The following is a 21,982-nucleotide window of genomic DNA, read 5'->3' as shown; positions in this document are numbered from 1 at the left end:
TCTCTCCACACACAGTTCTGACAGTGCCTGGGGTTTTGTTCCCAGGTTTCCAGTGATCCTGTCCATTGAAAACCACTGCAGTATTCAACAGCAAAAGAAGATCGCTCAGTACTTGAAGGAGATATTTGGTGACAAACTGGACTTGTCATCTGTGAGCACCGGAGACCCCAGACAGCTTCCCAGCCCTCAGAGTCTGAGAGGGAAAATCCTGGTGAAGGTAACTTGCTGCTGGCAGCATGTTCAGGATGCAACAAAAATCAGTGTGATATTTATTGTAGATTTTGGTTTTGCAGAACCAGTTCATATCCTTTTAGTATCTGGACACTATCCTGCAGTCCTCCCTTGGACAGAGTATTTTGGGGTAATATAAAAATGCAAATGTCTTGCCTTTGCCCTCGCCCTGCCCTGAGCAGTAGTTCATGAAATGAGCCTGTTTTCAGGGCTCCTCACCTGTGTTTGTGGCAGAAGAGCCCTTTGGAAGGAGCTGGAGGAGGCCCTGGAGCACTGGAGTTGGTGCTGTGGGGAGGATCAGTCCTTTGAGCCTCTCACTATAAATGGATTTGCTCTCAAAGGAATTTCAAAGACCAAGCTGGGAAGAATAAGAAAGAAGCTCAAGGCAGACTTTGGAGAGGATGATTAATAGACTTGTGGCTTATTAGATTGTCTCATTTACTTTGGCACATGGGGGCAATTACTCTGCTGTGAGCTCTCAAGATACTGTTCTTCCCCCTCTCTGCTCAGTGTCAGTCTGGCCCCAGGGATTCACAGTTCCAGTTTGGGGTTAGTTTGACCATATTTCAGTGTGTAGTACTGAGCTGACCCTGAACTGGAAATCCTTGGAGTGCTGAGCTGTGACTCTGAATGTCACTGCCTCGGTTTGCTGGGGTAACTCTGGTTAATGAGCTGTGCAAGCAGGGAGGGCTGGTGTTCCAGGGATCCAGGTGAAGTGGTGTGGAATGTCAGTCATGCTACAAACCCAGCAAACCTGGCCTGAAATACCACGTCAGTGCACCAAAGGCAGGACAGTTTTGGTGCTCTGCTGTTCTTACCTGAACTGCTGAGCTGGTTTTCCAGGCCCATTTGGGATTGTAGTTTCAGTGGGATCCTTCAGCTCTCTGTGCTGAAGCCCTATGGGTCAGTATGGACTGGAGGGGAGCTGAGCTGTTTTCAGAATGAGAAATTCTGTTTCAAGCATCACAGTATCCTTGCACAAAACTCTACCTCCTATGTCCTGCTCAATTTAAGGAGCCTTATTGGAAAAGATAAAATGAGATTTAGGAATCCAGTATCTTGTTGAGAAGCAAGCCAATTTCTTGTCTTTTTGCTATTATTTTTGTTCTTTTTATACATTTTCCTTTGAAAGGCAGTATCGATTCATTAGCCAAACAATTTCAAGCAGTGGTGTAATTTTCATCTTGCTAGTGTATATAAAGAGTGATTCTAGTAACAAACTCTTCCAGAAATACTTAAAATATTGGCTGTGATAATCTGGGTCCTTGAACCAGTTTGCATGAGACTCTGAGAATGATTTCTAAATGCTGGTCTCAATTTACATAAGAAATATTTGAGGAATGGGCAGTTTTGGTCTTTGCACTAAATACCACTGACCACAGGTGCATTTATTGTGCATGGTTTTGCCTCGTTTCAGGGGAAGAAGTTGCCCTGCAGCCTGGGAGCAGACGCTGAGGAAGGAGAGGTTTCAGAAGAGGACAGTGCTGATGAAATTGAGGATGACTGCAAGTTAAAGGCCTGCTATGTATGTGCACAAAGTCAGTGCCCAGCTCTGCATTTCCTTCATGCACTGTCCCTGTCCTATTTCCAGTCCTCAGCAGATTAGAGTCTTGAATTTCTAAGGGTTTGATTCCTAGGTCAGGTGCATGCTGTTCTATAGGATCCATTTTTAAGTGCCTTATGTAAGAGAGTGGTTTGAGTCTGTATAGTCTCAGTGTTGTTAACAGGAATTCCTTCCTTACCTTATTGTTTGGAGCAGGAGCCTAATGATTAGTTTGTCTGATATGTTGAAGGAAGTGTGTAAGTGCATTACCTGAGAATTCCTGCTCTTCTGAAAGAGGTCAGGCTTGTGAAACTTGTGAAACCAAGAGTGACTCAAGGCCAGGTCCCGGGGTGGTCTGGGGGGGACTGTACTTTGGGGGGCAGTGTGAGCTGTGTCAGGAGGGCTGGAGAGGAAAGGAAAAGGGAAATGGCACTAAAAGCCACCAGCAGAAAAGGCAGGGTTATGCAGGAAGCCTTTTCTTGCACAGAGAGAGGAAGTGTTGGGAGCACCGTGAGACTGAAGCGCGTGTAACGCTCCCTCAGGCTGTCCCACTGTGAGGGGCAGAACCATCCACTTTAACTGGGTTCCTTGGATGCCTTTCAGAGTAATGGTGCAACTGAGCACCAGGTGGAATCTTTCATAAGGACAAAACTGGAATCTCTGTTAAAAGAATCCCAAATCAGGGACAAGGAAGATCCCGACAGCTTCACTGTGAGGGCCCTGCTGAAGGCGACGCACCAGAGTCTCAACGTTAACCTGAAGCAGGTACGTGGGGCTCCCCTTCACTTCCTCTGCTCAACATTAGACAGTGCAATGCATTGCACACTATTGCAGATGAGAAAGCTGGAAACTAAGGAACAGCTTCTGAGAACTGGTTTGATCCAAAATGAAACCTTGGAACTCTTTCAGGAAAATATCTAAGGAGAGAATTTATCTGGTTCAATATGGAGAGTATGTTGGTTCAGTGTGTTCTAATCTGGTTTATTCCTTGCAAAACTTGGAAGACACTAATTCAGTAAGTACTGATATTGCAGGTGTGTGTCAAGCAGTTTGGTTTGTGCCTGGGTTCTTGGGGAAAGATCCCTTTTCTGTCACCTTAGTCCTGTCACAATGGGCCACAGTGACTGCAAGCACTGCTGCCTGTAACACTGGTGGCTGTTTTCTACAGCACTAAACCACAGGATTGTGCCTTTCCTGCCCTGAGCAAGGTTCTGGTTTTTTATAACTGATTTTTCAGAGTGCTCTACATAAGAATGGTACATTTCTTTGCACTTTTGACATCCAACTAGTCTTGTAAAACAGTAAAATGAATCAGAATTTTGAGTATATCAAGAGTTACTACCTTGAGTCGGTGGTGACCACACTTTCACCTTACTCATCACTGGATGCAAATCCCAGTGATGTTAATGCAGAGTTTTCTGGGGAGATGTGCCTGCTCTGACCAGTGGAGTCGTAAAGGTCGAGTACACGTAACTCTGCTTTTTCCACTCTGGGGCCTTAAGTATTTCCTGCCAATCTCTCTCCAAAGCTGGACCTGTGAGACTCCCCTGAAGCCAGGCTTGACTACAGAAAGCATCCTTGGCTTGTGCTGCTGCTTGAGGCACTGGGGAAGGTTGGGTTGTGGTGAGAGGCAAAGGACGAGGCATCTGACCTGGCAGGAGGGCTGTTCTCAGACTGGCTCTGCAGTGACACCAGGCTCTTCTCAGAACTGGCTCTGCTGGTTCCCTCTGGCCTTGAGAGGTCAGAAAAGTGGGATTTCAGAGAGCAGGCTCCTCACATTAGTGAATATGATCAGTTATGAGCTATTTTAGTATTATTTTGTGTTAAAATAATTACATTTGACATGCTCTCTGGGAACTGCTTGGCCCCTAGAGAGCATTTGAGGGAGTTTTGGTTAAAGAATGCAAATTTCCATCAGGTGTTGGATATGATACCTGAGATTGCCCAGTAATGTCATTGATGTGACCAGAATATTAAAATACTCCAGTAATGGGAGTGCATTATTCAAACATCTGTCAGGTAAGATCAAATGATAGAATTTTTATTTATGAAGAGATATTTAGAGGTCTCTTCCCCTGCTGCAACAGTCCTGTGAAGATTGATTTGTGACTGTTGTTTCTAAGGGTCTTAAAGCAATCCCAGTGCTGAATAATTAGGAATAATGCATTGAAACAATTGGAAGATCCATTAGCAACGTTGACCTAGATCAGAGAAATCTAAATGGGTAAACATCATGCTGGTTTGGTGACTCTGTAACTCGTTGGCTGGCTGTGTGTGCTGGTGGTGTGAAGCTCTGTTCTGGTAGTTCCTGTGTGATTGAGGAATCAGAAGGGGATCCGCTGGGATATTTTCCATTGGGATTTTTTACTGGTCATTTTCCTTTACTTCATTACTGATCTGCCTTTCATTTCCCCAAAGACTTGCTATTAAAAAAATAAAATTCTGCTGAAGTTTCTTTCTACGTCTTACGTAGAAAGCCTGAGCTGGAACAAATCTGTGAGCGGAGCCGCAGGGGTTATCGACTCTCCTGGACCCGAATGAACCCTGCAGTGCCCAGATTGCTCTGATAGCCAGAAGTGAATCCAGCTCAGCACTGAACAGGGAATAGCTGGAGCTCATAGAACTTGTGAAATGCTGGGGGAATATTCTTCAGCTTTGTTTTGCTCTTCAGAAGATGAAGGGCTGTGTTTTCTGACAGAAAAAGCGAGATGCTGCCAGGAGTTATCCAGCTGATGTCTGGGGGCATGGCTGGGAATGTGAAACTCAGACTCCAGGCTGCCTGTGAAAAGTCCATTCTTATCTGTTGAGAGATTATTTCCCCCCCCTTTTCCTTTGTGGCTGTTTTGAAGAGCACTCAAACGTGGTTTGTTGTTGCTCGCCTGGTTTTGCTGGACTGCTTTTTCTACCTGGGTTGTTGTTGTCTTGAGTGTTAACATGAATATTTTATTCTTTACTGTTAGAGGAATCTAAGCCATCAAGTACATAAAGAAATTAGAAAGGTCCTGCAATGAGATTTTGGGTTTCAATTTGTGTTCACAGATCAGACTTTAACTCCCTTTTATTCTCTCACGTGCAATCACTGTACTCCTCTAATAGTGAACGAGGCTGACATAGGAAAAACTTGTATTATATTGAAATGATGCCTTTTAGAGACTGGAGCAGATTCCTTAAGAGATTTCTGAAGGTATTTAGCTACACTTTTTATTGCACTTTCTCTGCACAGAACCTGGACACAAAAGAGGGTGGAAAAAAGTCTCACGGTCGATCATTAATGGGCAACTTCGGTAAACACAAGGTGAGTAAAGTGAGAGGCTCTGTGTGCTGTGCTGGGCCTGGGGCATTCCAGAGACCCTGGGAATGTTTTACTGTTTGAGAAGGGGTGGGTCTGGGGGCAGTAAGGGAAGCCTGTGTGATTACACTTGGGGTCTTCACCGCTGTTCAGGGGAATATGAACTGCCAGCAGGATGGAGAACCTTTAAAAGGAATAAAAAGAATCTCGTGTGACTAAGAGATCATCTTTACTAGTGAGGTGGAGTTGCTGATTTTCTGATTGAACTTGGAGCAGCAGAAGAGCAACACAGACAAATGTCTTGGCATATTCTTGTTTTCCACACAGCTGACAATGCCTGGCTCACTCAGGGCCCAGCTTTGCCCGTCCCACCCTGGGCAGTGCCACCCAGGATGTGCTGGGACTGTCTGTGCCTGCTCAGGGGGCTGCTGTGACCAAGTGCTGCCTCTGGGCTCCTGCTCTGCACAAACGTGTCTTTGCTGATCTCCTCCTGGTTTTGCTTATCCCATTTGTGTTTGTGGAGCTGCCAGCTCACACTCCCTGCTCCGCTGCCCTTCGCTGGGGCAAGGGCTGGTGGAGTCCAGATGAGTGGGAGGTCTCATTTTACAGCTGGGCAGAGCAGCCATCAAAAGGGACAGTGCTCCCATGTGTCCTCCCATTCCCATGTCCTGTCATCCACCTCCCCTATTCCCACGCTCCCACAGTGCCTCAAGGCCTGGATTTATATCCTCAATGTGAGCCGATCCAGCCGAAAGCTTCCTTCCTCCTGGAGTCAGTCAGCAGATAGAAAGTCAGTAAATGAGCAGAGGGGCATGTGGCAGGTCTGCAGCCCCCTCTGCCCCCAGCTTGCCAGATGCTGGTGTTCCTGGTCCCTGCCATCCATGGTGAGAGCTGCACCAAGCAGGGAACATGCTCTGGGACTGAGAATCTGAGCAGTGGTTTAGGAAAAACAGCAACTAAGAGATGTTTCATAGAACTTAATCAGCCACCAGTCTATCTGCCCTGAAGGCAGCTAGGAGCCATCCAAAAATCCCTAAGCAGGCAGTCTCAGGGCTCATATTTACCCTGCAGCTCCAAGCTCCCATCAGTTTAAGGTGCCCAGATGCCCTTCAGCACCTTTGGCTCAGTGCACGTTACTCAGGGGTGTGGAGGTCTGGAAGTACCTGTTGTGCCTGATAGTGGACACTTCACATCACCCCCTGTGCTCCCTGCTGGCCAGACAAGTGTGTGGAATGGGATGTCACAGGCAAAAGTCAGCCACTGAAATCTGCTGGTTATGCTGAGGGCTGGAAAGTATGTCAATAATTTAATTACTTCAGCTAGTTATCCTAATGGATACAGCATGGTGGAAAGCCCATTCATTTCATCTCTGCTGAAAGAATAAGGATAGATATAGATTTTTTTTTTAAAGTAGTGATTGTACTGTAGACTGAGGCAACAAGGACCTCCAGTGCCTTTCCAGCTGAAGGGGAAGACAGGTTCCTATTGATATTTTTGCAGATACGGAATTATCCACCCAGCAATATTGACATGTCGTGTTTTCAGGCAGCTCTTGTGCCGAGTGGATAAACTCTTTAAATTGCCAGTGGAGGGACAAAGACACTAAAGCTGGAAATTTGTGAAAGTTAACTGCAGGGAACACCCTCAGTGCAGGCCTTCGGATTCCAAAACTGAACCATGCAAATGATTTCCAATATAATCAACTTTATGTCAGCACTAAACACAGCAAACTAAATTATATTCAGTATTGGGGTGTCACAACAGGAGGAAAGAAATCTGTGCTCAGTGAGCCATATGAGTAAAAGGATAAGGAACTCTCAGTTATATTGTTAATTACCTCATGATGAAAAGGGAATTAAATTACTCTCACAAGAAGCTGTGGTTACTGTTACCAGAACTATAACATTGTTGAAATTGGAAACTATTAAATCCTAGGTGCTTATGAAAAAAATGGTAATTTTTAGGTTTTAATCTTTTTATCAAAGCTGTTTTCTTTACTGCACAACTGTAACAATACAGAATAACTTCGGTGTTTGTATGTGGCTGAAAAGGGAGCGGAAAGATGATGTTTGAAAATTCTACCCCGTCCATTAGGATTGCAGCAGGAGCAGTGCCCAGGGTCCTGGAGCAGGGGAGCACCCTTGTGCTGGTGCCAGGAGGGAGTGGGGAGGGAGCTGCAGAGCACACAGTGGGCTGGGACAGGCTGAGCACTGGCACAAATAATTTCCTTAGGCCTGGCTCTGCTCACCAGCAGCTAAACCTGCTCCACGGCTGCAGGGCTGGATCCTGGCTGTGGGAGGGAGGGAGATCAGGGCACGGGTGCTCTGTGCTGGCTTTCCTTCATGGAACCCTTGGAGTAGCAGCAGGGCTTCTGCTGTCAGAGCCCCTGGGTCACTCGGTGTCCGGGCAGGACACTGGTCCTGAGCTGCAGCCCTGCAGCTCCCCCACCTCCCTGAGCTCAACCACAGCAATGAGGATTTCTGGAGCCACCCCAGGGACTGACCCAGCCCTGCTTGACTCTCTCCCACAGAAAGCTGCCAAGGCAGCAGCCAAACACCCCAGTGCATCAGATGAGGACGAGAGCCAGCAGAACCCTCCTGGGAGGGAACCAGGGCACCCCCACAGGTGAGCTGGGAATCCCCACAGTTGTGCAGCTCAGGTGAAGCCAGAGGCTTGTTCGCTGCCATCCACAATTCCATGGAATTGCCTCGGGGAAGTCTGTGCCCGAGAGCACACGTATGACACATGTGTCATGTATGACACAGCTGGGGGAGTGTTTGCTGTACCTGATGTTTTGATTGCATTGGTTGTGACAGATTGCAAACAGCAATTACCCTTAAAGTGAAGTGTGGCTGCAACACTGTGCTGATGGAAAGGTGCCAAGCCCCATTTTGCCTGCTGTGAACAGTGCTCAGAGCAAACGGTGCAGGTTCAATTGGGTGCATCCCAGCCTGGGCAACTGCACTGCATGGGAGAGTGTAAAGGAAAAGCAGTCAGAACAGTGCTGCTGAGAATGCATTTGCTGTCACGGAAATGCTCCTTGGTTTTGTCTGGGAGAGCCATGGTGCAGCTATTTCATGATGTTTTAAATGAAAATTTTGTCTGTGTAGTGAGACTGTGGAGGTGCAGGGGAACATCACCCCAGAGGCCTCTCTGAGGAGGTTTGCTGCACACAGCTCCCTGCTCACACTTGGTTGTTTCCTTACTGATGAAAAGAACAGAAAGGGAGATTGAAGAGAACAGAAAGGGGGATTGAAATATGCCTTAAATACTGAAATCTGCTGTTTTCCTGTACGTGCTCCCCTCAGACTGGCCCGCCGGAGGAAGACGGTGAAGCTGTGCCGGGCTCTGTCCGACCTCGTGGTTTACACCAACTCTGTGGCTGCCCAGGACATCGTGGATGATGGTACAGGGGCTGGCACGGGGCCTGCACAGGCCTTGGTCACCTGGGAGAGGGAAAGGGCTGAGTGCTGCTGTTAGTGGGTCACAGGGACTAGAGCAGAACCAGAGCCCAGCTGGGCACTCCTTCCCCAGCAGTGAATCCTTTGGTCACACTGCCAGCAGTAGATTTCTCTGTAGATTCTCCAGAGTGATCATGTCTGGAGTTCTGCAGGAGAAAAGGCCCCAGCAATCAGCTGAAGCTCTTGCTTGGTTTGGCTTTCAAGTGTGAAAACTTGAGGGTAGAACATAAGACCCTCCTGGAAGGGGAAGCTGGTGCCCTTCAGTTACACAAGGTGCATGATTTGGACAGGACAGGACAATCTATCCTTGTAACTGGAGTAAACCTCACGTTTCCCTGGATTAACACCAGTGTAGTGAGGTCTGTGCTCAGCCCCACGTGGGATTGCTGTGTCACCTGTTTGTTGTCTGACCATGACACAGGGTCCACAGGGAACGTGCTGTCGTTCAGTGAGACCAGAGCCCACCAGGCCGTGCAGCAGAAGGCTGAGCAGTTCATGCTTTACAACCAGAAGCAGCTGAGCAGGGTCTATCCCTCAGCCTACAGGATCGACTCCAGCAACTTCAACCCCGTCCCTTACTGGAACGTTGGGTGCCAGCTGGGTACGTGTGCCAGGAAAACCTTGCTTCCCATTTCTTGTGCATGTGCTGAGGAATATCACCCTGATCAATGACACCTGACTTTTCTCCTTCAGTGGCCCTGAACTACCAGTCTGAGGGACGTGTGATGCAGTTAAATGAAGCAAAATTCAGGGTAAATGGCAACTGTGGTTATGTCCTCAAACCTCAGCAGATGTGCAAAGGTAATGTCCTGCCATATATTTATTACTGTAACTGTCAGGCCTTTCACAGAGTGTCTTCACAGTGATGTTTGGAAGGCATAAGAAAGGAAAGTAAAACCAAAAATAGAATCTTTCATGTTTCCATGCATTCATAGAAGAGAGTTTCAAAATTAATGGCAGCTGCCCCATACTCTGTTTGTTACTTCTGACTGAACTCTGGCTCTGTATGTGCATCTTGGGGTGATACTTATTCTGTGGATCTCTTTCCTTACCCTTCTCATTCTTCCCATCTTTTAGGCACATTCAACCCCTACTCTGCTGATCCACTTCCTGCCAGTCCTAAAAAGCAGCTTATTCTGAAAATCATCAGTGGACAGCAGCTCCCCAAGCCTCCTGACTCGATGTTAGGGGACCGAGGAGAGGTGAGAGACTGATCCTGACAGCTCCACGAGAGCTCCTGCAGTGACAGGGCAGCACATGGCCCAAAAACTTTCTCCTTATTTAAATACACCTGTAAATTTCAGATATTGTCAAGCTTTTGGTCACTAGATACTACATTTTCCCCCAGTCTGTATTCTACACATGTTGCTTAAGAACCAGTTTGTTTTGTATTAAGGGTGACTTTACTGGTCTGCAAATCAGTCATAGATGGCCATAGCTCTGGAGGCTACAAACCATACATCAGCTTGGACTTCATGAAACCATTTCCCATGATAGTGCTGCCAGAAAATTCGTGTCAATCGAAGGGTTTTGAATTCTCATATGAATTTAAATCAACTCTTTGCATGAATTTGTTAAAAGTTGACCTTCGCCTGTATCATTGGCTTGCTTTTAAAATATTTTGTTTTTAACAAATAGATAATAGATCCCTTTGTTGAGGTGGAAATCATTGGGTTACCTGTTGACTGCTGTAAAGATCAGACCAGGGTGGTGGACGACAATGGTAAGATAATCTAAGTGATTTCTTCTTCTTAGAGTAAAACACAAAGTAATTATAAACGATACAGAGTCTGTCATTACTTTCTAAATGACAAAGCTTCTTATCTGGGGAAATCAAATGATTATGTTTTAACAAATAAATTCTGCTTTATAGATAGAATTTCTGGTGTGGGGAGAAGCCAAGCTAGAGCTGGAGGGAAGGGCTGTTCACCTCATTGTCTTTCTCCTGGATTGTTCTTAAATCTCCTCTATGCAGAAGTTCAAATATCTATCTATACATCTCAGTTCTGCAGGACAACATCTTGCTGTGGTATCCCTGCCAGTTGCTCAGGCAGAACCATTTTGTTTTTAAAGCAGTCCAAGAGACAAATCTCACATTTAATGACTGACATGATGGAGATCAAGAGTGCCCAGATCTAGATGAGCAAAGAGTAATTCGTGTTGCAGCTTCTTTCCTCTTGCTATTCATCGTGAAAATTGAGGACAGCACTTGCTCTGGACTGGTTTCCCAAACTCTGTGTGCTGTTTGTTTCACAGGGTTCAATCCTGTGTGGGAGGAAACTCTCACCTTTACCATCCACATGCCCGAAATAGCCTTGGTGCGATTCCTCGTCTGGGACCACGATCCCATCGGGAGGGACTTTGTGGGGCAGAGAACTGTGGCCTTCAGCAGCCTCGTGCCTGGTGAGTCCCACTGCTTCTCCCTGAGCTGGGAATCCAGCTGAGGAACAAACAGCTTGGACCTAAAGATGGGGTTACCAGCATGAGGTGATATATGCTCGTATCTCTGTGAATTCTTGGACAACTCTCCTGTTATCTTAGGGTGGGTTATTCACCAACACGTGAAGGAGTTTGGTCATCTGTGCTTTTGGAAATTACTACTGGTGTCTTTTATAACTTTGATGCAATTTGTACTGGGGTTTTGGAGAAGCCTGTGAGAACATAAGGAGTTTACTGAAGGTGGCTTATGGTACATATATCCCTTCTACAGACAGTCACTGCCAGGTATGCACAGAATGCAAACTGTTGGTTCTTTGGGGTTATTTGTGTGCAAACATTTCTGTTTCTGTTTCACCAGGCTATCGCCACGTGTATTTAGAAGGACTGACAGAAGCATCCATATTTGTTCATATAATCATTAATGAGACCTATGGAAAGGTAGGTATAGCTGGAAATGGTTTTAAATACAGCACAGAACATCACAGGATCTGTGTTGGAGTGCTCAGGAGGCAGAAGGATGAGGCTCAGAGTGGTGGGGGATCCTTGCAGGAGATCATCAGGGAACCCACAACATACCATTGCTCTACTCTTAGTGCTCACATACTTAGATGTTCTTGCTGTCAGCACCTACTAATTAGCATGTCTGCATACAGGAAGCACATTTCTTCAGTGTGTTGAACTGATTTTGTTTTAGAAGTAAATCTTGAGAACTGTAATTGCACCAGAACATGGTCTTTGACAAGCTATTTTTAGCAGCTAATTTAATTAATTTAAATTAACCTAATTTAATTTTAGGTTTCAGTGCATACATTTTGCTTTTCTGCTAATTTTGAACCATTTTTAAAATGAAAGTAAAAGCACTGTGCTTTTTGCCTGCATTTTGCTTCTGCTACCTTTCTGAGCTGTTTACAGGCAGTCATTGGAGATAAACAGCACAAAGGAACTATGGCTATGTTCAGCAGGGTGCTGAAGTAAAACAGCACTTTTCCAGTGATTTAGGAAGCAAAGATAAACAGGAAAAAAAGCACAACCAAAAACCTGACCTTTATGAAGGGTGTATGTTGCAGAGATTGGCCCTCAGTCTTTGTCCCTTCTGAGAGAGGATGCAAAGAATGTCATGACAAACATGTTGTGCAGCACCCAAGGAAAGCTCAGAGGAACAGAGATTAAAAAAAAAACCATAGAGAAAGACCCAGGGCTGAGATTTGGTGTATTCCAGATCCTCACTGAAATCCATACCTTTATCCTCCCTGATCCCATTAGAGCAGTGAACGGGCTCACAGCTTGGATACATCTGCAGTGTATACCCAGATGTGTGCACATCTGGGGGCATCTGTGAAACCACAGCCAGCTCTGCTGATGGTTTGCAGGAGTGTTTGGCTGCTGCTCTTGGCTGATGTGCTCTTCAAAGGAGAAATATGTTCAATAAAACCAGTAGAGAGCAGCTGCAGAGGGAAGGCAAGAGAAGGAGGGGGGAGACCCACTGGGATTTGATCTCTATAACTTAGTCTGCTCATCTAATGTTTGCCTGGGTGATGGGCAATGGTATTATTGTTTCTGGTAGGCTGAATGCATGTTTGCATCCATGTGAGTGAGGAGATCTGGCCAAGTTTCTGGAAGACACTTACATTAGACTAATAAATAGTTTTTTAAATGCTTTGCTGTGTATTAACCTTATTTGCTTGTGTAGCAGTCTTGAGAACATGAGCCAAATGGATTTGCATTTTTTTTGCCTTTCAGTGGAGCCCTTTAATCCTCAACCCCAGTTACACAATATTGCACTTTCTAGGAGCCACCAAGGTAGAGCTCACGAGCATGTCCTTTGCACTTTGGGCACAGCTTTCCAGTGCTTCCCAGTCGCATGATCTGCAGCTGCCAAACTTGCATCATTCTCCATCCAGGCTCTGAGACATCTGAGTATTGCTTTGGCGAAGGCCATGCCTAGAAAACTCCCCGTTAGTGTGCAGCCTGTCACTGCAGACACTTCTCACAGCCTTGGAGCAAACCTCTGCTCTGACTGTGGCAGGCTGCCATCCTAATGAGGAGAAACACATGCATGAATCCGTGGAGACCTGAGCTGAGAGCTCCTCGCTCAGAGTGGTTGTGAGTGGCTTGGTGTGGATTTTTGCTTTGCTGAGTTCTGATCTTTGTCTCCATCGTTCACAAATGCTCTGGAAGCAGCTCTTTCCCTCGTACTCATTCTAACTGAGTCTAAGCTCGGCCCAAACCGTGGCTCTCCTTGTCCTTTCAGAGCAAGCAGCTGATAGGGCTGCGGGGGCTGTTCAACAAGAACCCCAAGCAGGGCTGTGCCGAGGCCGGCGGGAACTACGTGCGCAAGAGGTCCCTGGGCGAGCGGCTGCTGCGGCGCACGGCCAGCGCGCCCGCCAAGGGCAGGAAGAAGAGCAAGATGGGCTTCCTGGAGGCTGCTGAGATGAAGGACAGCGCATCTGAACCCACAGACCTGAAGGACAAGGAAGGGGTCGTTCGGCGCCCGAAGCGGAGTCTGCAGGCGCGTCCTGCTTCCATGCCCGTGGACAAGTACCTGCTGGTGGGACTGCCCTGCCCGCCTGAGGACGCTGCCCAGGATGCCACGGGGAAGGAAAACACCTCTGGTAAGATGCTTCCAAAAGTACTTCTGATATAGTGAGTTGAAATAGCCCGTTGAAAAGATTAGCCTCTGTGCGAGTAGTTTTATTCAGCTCAAACCAGAGTTACTGCACAGAGTTACGTGGGCTGAAGTTGGTAGGATTTTATCAGCTCCTTAAATAAGTGGCACCCTGGAAAGCTGTCTGCTCTGCAAACTGGGCAGATGAATTACAGTAATTCCTGGAAGTGCTCTTATATGGACACTTGCCAAATTTCTGTGTAATTTAAGAACCAACCTTCCATTGCACTTTATCAGTTCCTGGTTTCCTGCTCTCCATTTACTTGTGGAGACAGAGCTGCTGGCGGGGGGGGGGGTTCCTCTCCCTGTTTTTCAGGAGGAAGAGCTGCATGCAACATATGTTTTTGGTGATAGTGTCCCTAAAGACTTTCAAACAGATGTAAAAGGGGTAAAAGTAGGTCAAACTTTGTATCCAACAGGCTTGATATTTGGCTCTTACCCTAGGTCACTGACTGATCAATTTATATGGCAAGCATGTGTTAGGATAAAATCTGGGTCTTATGTAATTGATACACAATACAATTTCACTCTGAAAATAGCTGTAAAACACACAGTTTTCTCAGTGTGTTCAGCAGTAATAGTCTGGTTTGAAATCCAGGATAGACCCTGGTTTTGAAATCCAGTTATTCCCATGACTGCAGCAAAGTTAGTGTGTTGGACCTGCCTAATAATTGATTTGCTGGAAAACTTAAACAGTCTAGGGAGCTTTGAGTACAATGGCTTTGATTCATTAGACCTGCTGTCTCCACCCTGAGCTGGTCCCTCGTCTGGGGTGTCAGTGCTGCTTTTTGGGGCTGGTTTTGGTTTATTTGGGAAGAGCGTGTGCACTTCCAGAGGCTGTCCCCAGATCCTCAGATTTGGGCTGGCCCCAGCTTTGAGGGATAGTCCCAGGGGATAGGTGGAGCAGCACAGCCAGCACCACTGTCTCTCTGCCCTGGTGAGAGGCAGAGAGCACCCTGAGAGCCTCTCTTGGCCAGGGGGTGACAGAAATGCTGCTCTGTCCAAATCATTTCAGCTCCAGAGCAGCCACTTCCAGGAACTGCAGGAGCCACTGCAATATAACTACCTGGCCCTGACAGGACGTGGTGCTCAGCCACCTTTGTGCTGCTGGCCCCACATTAGTGGCTTTGAAGGAGCAGCTAATCTGCACAGCACTTGTAAAAGAAGCTCCTCAGGAGGAACAGTGAGCAAAGTCGACCCAGGGCTTTCTCTACCACCGTGAGAAGAAACTGTAGGCAGGAAGAAGGATGTTCTAGTACAGGCAGATAACTCTGAAATGCTGTGGTTTAAATTGAAAGATCCTCTAGGTAAGCCTGTGAAGATGATACAGCTCAGCCATTCCTTGCAACAGATGCAATAATTTCTTAGGCATCTCTTCCTAAAGGAGCTCCAGACAAAGACACAAGAAACACTAGAAACCTGTCACAGGGGATGAATCCTGCCCCTTCTAACTGTGAGAGAGATGGATGCTGTCCTTTAGAGTCTGCAAAAGGCTTGCTCCTTAACCCTGTTGAAGAGGCTGTCTCACAGAGACCTGTCCTGCTAAAATGCTGTGGCTGAGCATATCTCTACTGCTCCACTGAAATTGTGCCAAGAAGACAGTGTGCTATCCATTTTCTCCTACATTCTTTGTAGAAAAAGTAAATCTACAAATCAAAGAAATGTGCATCTCTTCAATCCTAGTCTGGGAGCACTGGAGAGCTTGGGAAGTTTTCAGATTTTGGAGATGGGCATTTAATGCCATGTTCACTAGAAGCAGTTCCTACTCCATTGAGGGGGCTCAGTCACTGTCAGTGGATGATTCTCCCCTTGCTGCTTCCAAGGGTACCCGATGTCTAGCAAACATTAAACCCAGCATATACTAAACCAAGCTTACTCCTATAGTCCCTGCTTAATTAAATCTCCAAAGCAGTGAGTCATGGAGCTCAGATTTGGCACATAAAGACGAGTAAGAGGATTTGGTGGAGAAAACATCTAATGTGTGTTTTTTAAGGAATTCAACCCCTTGCTCTTGTGAATGCAGCATGCTGGTGGAATATCAAAATGAAATCCTTAAACTGTAACACTTTGCAATAACCACATGCCTGGAGTCCATCTACTTGATGCTTTTTACTCAGCTTGAAGCATGCATCTTGTTTCCAAGTGTTGTGTGTTTTAACAGAGCTGTTTTGTTCTGTCTTTATTGCCACGCTTCTTTGTAGTACAAATCTGACTAGGAACACAGCTGAAGGTAATGCCACGTGCAAGCCATGCTATGGTACCTCATTAACATTACTTACAACAAATATTACATCACCTGCCTGATGTAATAGACATTCCAGGAAGTTTCAATGAAGTGCCTGCAGTTGTATTTTTCCATTTGTTCATATCACTCAGATAATTTGTACTAAACCTGCACAACTCCATGATTAAGTTCTGTCACAACTGTACCTAATTTTGCGTGCTCCATTTGTCTGTCTGAGGACAAAAGAGTTGTTGATAGACAGAACAGAGTCTTGTATGCAACTAATATGTTTCTTCTTTAATTTAGCCAACAGTGATGACAATACAAATGAGAAGGAAACAAACTTGAAAGAATCTGTTTTTCCATGTTCGGAGCAAACGGCAAATACTTCAAATTTGGGATCTCAGTGCAAGAAGGAGAATGGCCAGAAGGATTCTGCAGCTGACTGTTTGCTACCACCTCCTCAGGAGCAACCTGAACACTTAGTTTTTGCAAGTGGTGTAACTGAAACAAATCACCTCTTGGACTGTCAGGAAAATAATCTTTCTGGTGAAACTGTCCCACCAATGCAGGACTCTGAGCTTTGCACAGGAAAACCACAAGACAAAAACTGTGTGGACACTAAAGAGGAAGATGACACAAAGGGATCTGACGAGGGGAAAGTCACTCTGGTGGGGGCTTCTTTTTTTCAAAAAGCAGATACAGAGAATCACAAATCCGACCTCAAGAAAAGCACTGCAGCACCTCTTTCTTTGACTGACATTCCTTCTCCCTCTGGCTCTGACAGCCCTGACTTGCACTCCAGCCTGGCCCTGCAGGACAGTGACATTTCTCGCCTCATAGATGAGGTTTCTCTGGCTACTGAGAGCGAGCTGGACAGCGCTGTGTCTGCTCTCATCGGGCAGGTGGATGGCACAGGGGACCAAACACACCTCACCGCCGTCTCAAGCCACGGCAGCAGCAGCCAGACCTTCGGTGTGGTGGCTGCACACCCACAGGGCTTTACTGTGGGTCTAAGCAGCCCCTGTAAGCACAACTTCCCTCCCACAAAATCCACCAAATCCCCTTTATTCTCCACTCCGAATACCACCACGTTCTCCAGCACAGAGACCGCAGAGTATTCCATGTACACAACTATCCAGGGGGCAACTCCAGCTTCTGAATGTAAGACCCACAGGCAATTAGTTTCCATGAAAAAATTAAATAGTCTAGAAAGTAACTTGCCTGGCTCTCCATGTTCTTCACCTCTTTCTTTGCTAAATGCAAATCCCGAAAGAAATTGTGGAACAAAATCTGGACTGAGCTGGGAAGGCCCTGAGTCTGCTGGTTCTTTTGCTTCCAATAACCTCATCTTCGAGGAGGCGCTGTTTGACCCTGTCCCTGGTGAGAACTCGGACAGCAGCAGCCTCGTGGAAGTCGATGGGGACTCCCAGGATCTCCTGGTAACTGCCTGCGAGTACAAAAGGGAGGACATGAGCCAGCTGGCTTCTCCTTTGAGACTGAGGCAGAAGCAGGACACTGGGCACGGTGGTGAGAGGACCTCTGGGACCAGCACAACTGCTGGGCTCTGTGCTGCTGCCCACGCCTGCTCGGGCACCCTCAGGACTGCAGGGAGCCAGCTCCCTTTTCCCACGTGTGCAAATGCCAGGGGTTCGTGTGCCCATCACTCCCATGAGCAGCCCAGCGTAACGTGTGAGGGGTCCCAGCTCAGGGCAGCCCCCCCGCTGCTCCCCAGCGCTCTGCCTTTCCCCCCTCACCCGGCCATCCAGCAGAGCAGCCCCTGCAAGTCCAAGAGCCTGGGAGACCTGACATCGGAGGACATCTCCTGCAACTTCGAGAGTAAGTACCAGTACATCAGCAGGAGCTTCATCTCCTCGGGCATGCGGGACAAGAAGCTGGCTGCCATGAGGGGCCTGCGGCCGCGCTCGGCCGACGCCCTGACGGAGCAGCTGCGCAAGCTGCTGTGCCCGGAGCAGGAGGAGCCACGGCACTGCCCCGGGCAGCCGGAGCACGACTGCCCCCGGGCCCTGGTCAGGAAACTGTCCTCGCGGAGCCAGAGCCGCGTGCGGAACATCGCCAGCCGTGCCCGGGAGAGGCAGGAGGCCGGCAGGCACAAACCCCCCGGCACGGGTGCCGTGGCCGGGGTGGTGCTGAGGAACAGACCCTCGGCGTCCCCACACGTGGCCAACAGGCACTCCACGGGCTCCTACATCGCCAGGTACCTCGGCAGCTTCCCCGGGGAACCCGCGGAGGGCCGGGGCGTCCCCGAGGGCTCGTGCTCGGCCCTGCACCTCGGCTGCACAGACCGGTTCTACCAGCACGACTCCGTGGAGCCCAGCCCCGAGGACCAGCCCGAGATCTACTTCCTGCTCAGGCTGTAGGTTGGAGCCATGTGCATCCTCAGAGTTTACAAACTGCTTCACTGAAATGAAGGATTTGTAGCAAGAAACTGTTTGGAGGGTTTAAATTATTTAGAGATGCAATTTCATGCTGGTGATTGGGCCACGATTTAACGTGCCCTTTCCTGTCGGAGCTGATGTAAATAGAACCACGTTCCATCCTGAGGGATGTGCTGCTTTGATCCCTGAGCGATGAGGTCTGGGGGCTGTGCATGCAGGGAGTGTTTGTAGCATTCTGTGTCTGTGATGCTGACACCTGACACTGCAGTGAGTGCAATGGCATTGTGTCCCTCCTGTCCTGTCCTCCTGGCTGGAAAACACTCCTGGTGATCCCTTTTGGCCTTTTGTGCAGATCCTGCGGAGCGCTGTGGTGTCAGGAGCGGGGCATGGCCTTGGGCTGGGTACAGGGCTGGGGCTCGGCCCCTCATCAGCATCCCTCGTTCCTGCCTGCTGTTGTTGGCTGTACATGTTGTCATGTATGGACTGTGATTGCACAGCAAATGATTTGTAGAGCTAGGGTTTGTCCAAATCTGTGAGTCTTGTGGAGATTTGTCTTCTGCCTGCTCTGTGGAGTATGACAACAGTTGTCTTCCTCTTTGCTCACCGTGTTGAATGCTGGTTTTGGGACAGAGTGGAATGTGGAAGTAATTCTGCATTAATGAATGAAAACACTTAATTTCTGCGTATTTTATGTATTTTTGCTGTTGGGTGTGTGTGTAGCTTTGGTGCAGTAGCCGATCCATTTCCTGTATATTTGTAATTTTATTGCTAAATTGTCGATGGTCAGGGGGATGTTTAAAGCTGACGTGGGAGAGGGACTATTTCGACTGCTCACCTTTTTCTGTGAAGGCTGAAAATGAATGAGGTGAAGGAATCTCAGACACCTGAAGCTTCCCTGTAGGGAACAACATAGCTTTATTTTGGTTTGAAGATATTCTTTGCCTTTGCTGTAAGTTTTTCTGATATGTAAAAGATGTACCTTTTACCTCTTTCTTTTGTAACGCAGAGTATTATTATTCTTGAAAACGTCATTAAAATAGATTTTTAAGCACTTGTTTACATGTTTTCTGAAGCTGTAGCAAGAAGATTTATGCTTTAACTAGCAGTAGTTAGTGACTGCAGACATCTGTCTGGGCAGGAACTTGCAGTAGGATTTCAGAAAGGGAAGAATTCAGTTATTTCACGTGACGGTTCTTAGCTGGAGATTGACAGCTGAGCTCTCACCTCCTTTCTGGATCAGAAGCCTCATTTGAGCAGGTCTGACTGTTCCATTCAGGGTCTCACACAGGCTGTTTTATCACCTGGGAGAGAGCAGTGGATCTTCTTAAATAACAAGCATTTTTCCATGGAGGAACAGAACCAGATACTTGATGAAGCCCTTAAGCTTTGAACCTGCATTTCTCCCTCAGTACCTGTGGTGCAGTTTGGAAGGTGTGACTGAAGCCTTGGAGAAGTGCCTTGTAAATAAACAAAGGATAAGATTTCCATCACAGGAGATGAAAAAACTTGAAGGTTGTTACTAGTTTTAATTGGAATTAATTTAGAAACGTTGTATGGTGCTTGCAGGAGGTCAGAATAGATTAGTGAGGTGGTGTTTTATCACTTAATCTCTTACAGTGTCCCCTTAATTCCGGAAGTTACTCCAGATGGGGACAGTTCTTTGTGTGACAGTGGAATTTGGCTGATGAAACAGGGCTGGTTTCTGTAGTGCAGCCTCAAGCCAAAGGCAGGTCAGGCTCAGTGGTTTTTCCTGCCTCACTGGACTTAGCTGGATTTTTTTTTTTTATCCCTGTCTCACTGAAATTCAGACTCCATTTGGTTTGCACATGATTGTTTTGGTGGTGTAGCATTGGGATGTGCCAAGACCTTCCCCCCTGTGGGAGCTCTGAGCCCGGAGGAACTCGAGTCTGAGGATTCAGGGTGTTCAAAGGTCTTGTGGTGACCCCTCACAGGTGAGAAGGCAGAGGGTGCTGGTGTCAGCTGCCACTGATCTCCTGAGGGCATTCTGGGGGCCTGGACATGGAGAACTGGTGAGGAAGACACTTTTTGTATCTGCAAAGGTGGTGATACAACAGAAGTTTTCAGTCTGCAGAACTTGAATTTCAGTATGTGTTTAGTAATGAATTTGGGCCTTAAATATGTGTCTTAACACCTGAGGAATGCAGGAGATCCCAGGTGTGGTGGACAGGAGCACAGAAATCCCTGTCTGAGCAGCCCTCTGCATAGGGCAGCTGGGGGAGGAGGGGGTGTTCTGAAGGCTGGAAGCAAACGTGGTGTATGGAATGTTTGAACTGGAGAGGGGTCCAAGCCTGAGTCAGAGACATTGTCTCTTGCTTCTCTATCCACAGTTAGAAAAGAACAAAGATTAGCTGTAAACATCAAGCACTAAAAACTCAATGGTATTATTTTGTACCTATAATAGATAGGGATTAAATTTAGTATTTTCTATTAAAGCAAGTGCCCCGGGTCTCTACACGATAATCATCTGACCATCTCCCTCTTGATTTGCTAGAAATGGAGAGCACTGATCCTCTGAAAGGAAGAACCTGAGGCCCAGAGGAGCTGAGTCCGTGCTGCCCTGGCAGAATAGGCAGGTGAAGGTTCATGGGGCTGTTCTGTGCCTGCTGTTAAATATGTGCTTCAGGTCTTCATAGAGTTAGGAACTGTTCAGGCAAAGATGCTTGAAACCTCAACATTTCAGTTTCTTTTCCAGATGAGAGTCTGTATAAACAATAATTTATCCTTTGCTCAAAACTCTCTGTATTGCTCTGAATCTGGAACTTACAAATAGTAGGAATGTAGGGCAAGGGCAAAAGATGGAACAGAAAGTCAGAGACACCATTTATCTGGTCAACTTGTACTTTTCTGTGTGCTAAGGGGGAGGTTAAGATGAATTGGAGATGGGCAGATGTCACTCTCCAGTGAAGTCTCTTGGTGTAAACCCATTATTTTAAGAGAGATTTACTGCATTCTGTACCAGGCTATATTTTCAATTCCAATGGATTTAATTGCCATTATCACTTATATCATATGTATCAATAGATATCAATATATCATGTTTCCTCAGTTTTTAGTTTAATGAACAAGCTTCATTTTCTTTCCTGGAATGGAAGGGATATAAACAAGTTTACCTGTTGCCAATCCAGCTGCTCCAGTGGGGATGATCCTGCCATGAAGATGTCCTGGGATACCTGAAGCCCCTGCTGATCCTCCTGTACCCCCAGGTGATGTGCTGTTCCTGGTGAGTGCTGGTGCCCCAGCCCAGAGCTGTGGGAGGGGGTTGTGCACTGCTGTGTGTCACTCCAGTCAGGGCTGTCTGTGTCCCCTGGGGTTGTGCTGCAGGGATGAGTGTGGGCTCAGATCTCACCCAGGCTGAGATGCTCCATGAGTAGTGCTGGGCAGCAGTAGGAATGGGAGAGTTTGGGAAAGCTGGGAATGCCCCTTTCCCCAGCCTGGATCATAACCTGGGGGGACACTGGAGTCAGAAATGAAGCACTTTCTGAACTCGGTCCTTAAGCCCCCGTGAACATCTGGGCCACAGATCACCAGGAGCACTGCACAGAGCCAGGAGTTCAGACACATGGGGGGAACAGACCAGCAGCCTGCACTTCAGACATTTATAGGGCCATTTGTTTCTTAGTCCTTTCCCCAGATTAATTAAATTGTGTATGAACAAGGCTGCAGCTTGTTGAAAATCCATCTAGGATGGGTTTGGGGCTGTTTTGGTGCAG

The 21,982-nt window shown here is 47.2% G+C and overlaps 1 protein-coding gene across 5 annotated transcripts in view; it reads left to right on the top strand.

The window, feature by feature from the left end:
• Positions 1-21,982, top strand: part of PLCH1 (phospholipase C eta 1) — a 90,956-nt gene that overhangs the window by 45,155 nt on the left and 23,819 nt on the right. Inside the window, exons 10-25 of one of the 5 annotated variants that reach the window (XR_010432963.1) lie at positions 46-217; positions 1,649-1,756; positions 2,378-2,539; positions 4,998-5,069; positions 7,594-7,688; positions 8,372-8,469; positions 8,946-9,125; positions 9,218-9,325; positions 9,602-9,726; positions 10,163-10,247; positions 10,781-10,927; positions 11,322-11,401; positions 13,215-13,575; positions 16,159-18,229; positions 20,764-20,845; positions 21,319-21,492. Coding sequence is in view for 4 of the 5 variants with exons in the window: in XM_064665684.1 (XP_064521754.1) it covers positions 46-217; positions 1,649-1,756; positions 2,378-2,539; positions 4,998-5,069; positions 7,594-7,688; positions 8,372-8,469; positions 8,946-9,125; positions 9,218-9,325; positions 9,602-9,726; positions 10,163-10,247; positions 10,781-10,927; positions 11,322-11,401; positions 12,704-12,763; positions 13,215-13,575; positions 16,159-18,229; positions 20,764-20,779 (3,940 nt within the window). In the remaining variant the exon portion in view is untranslated. The other 4 variants (XM_064665684.1, XM_064665686.1, XM_064665685.1 and 1 more) reach the window with 4 other exon arrangements.

This window comes from Pseudopipra pipra, chromosome 10, assembly GCF_036250125.1.
Source record: "Pseudopipra pipra isolate bDixPip1 chromosome 10, bDixPip1.hap1, whole genome shotgun sequence".
NCBI lineage: Eukaryota > Metazoa > Chordata > Aves > Passeriformes > Pipridae > Pseudopipra > Pseudopipra pipra.
The sequence above is the reverse complement of the archived record's forward strand: the minus strand, read 5'-3'. Positions and strand labels throughout refer to the sequence as shown.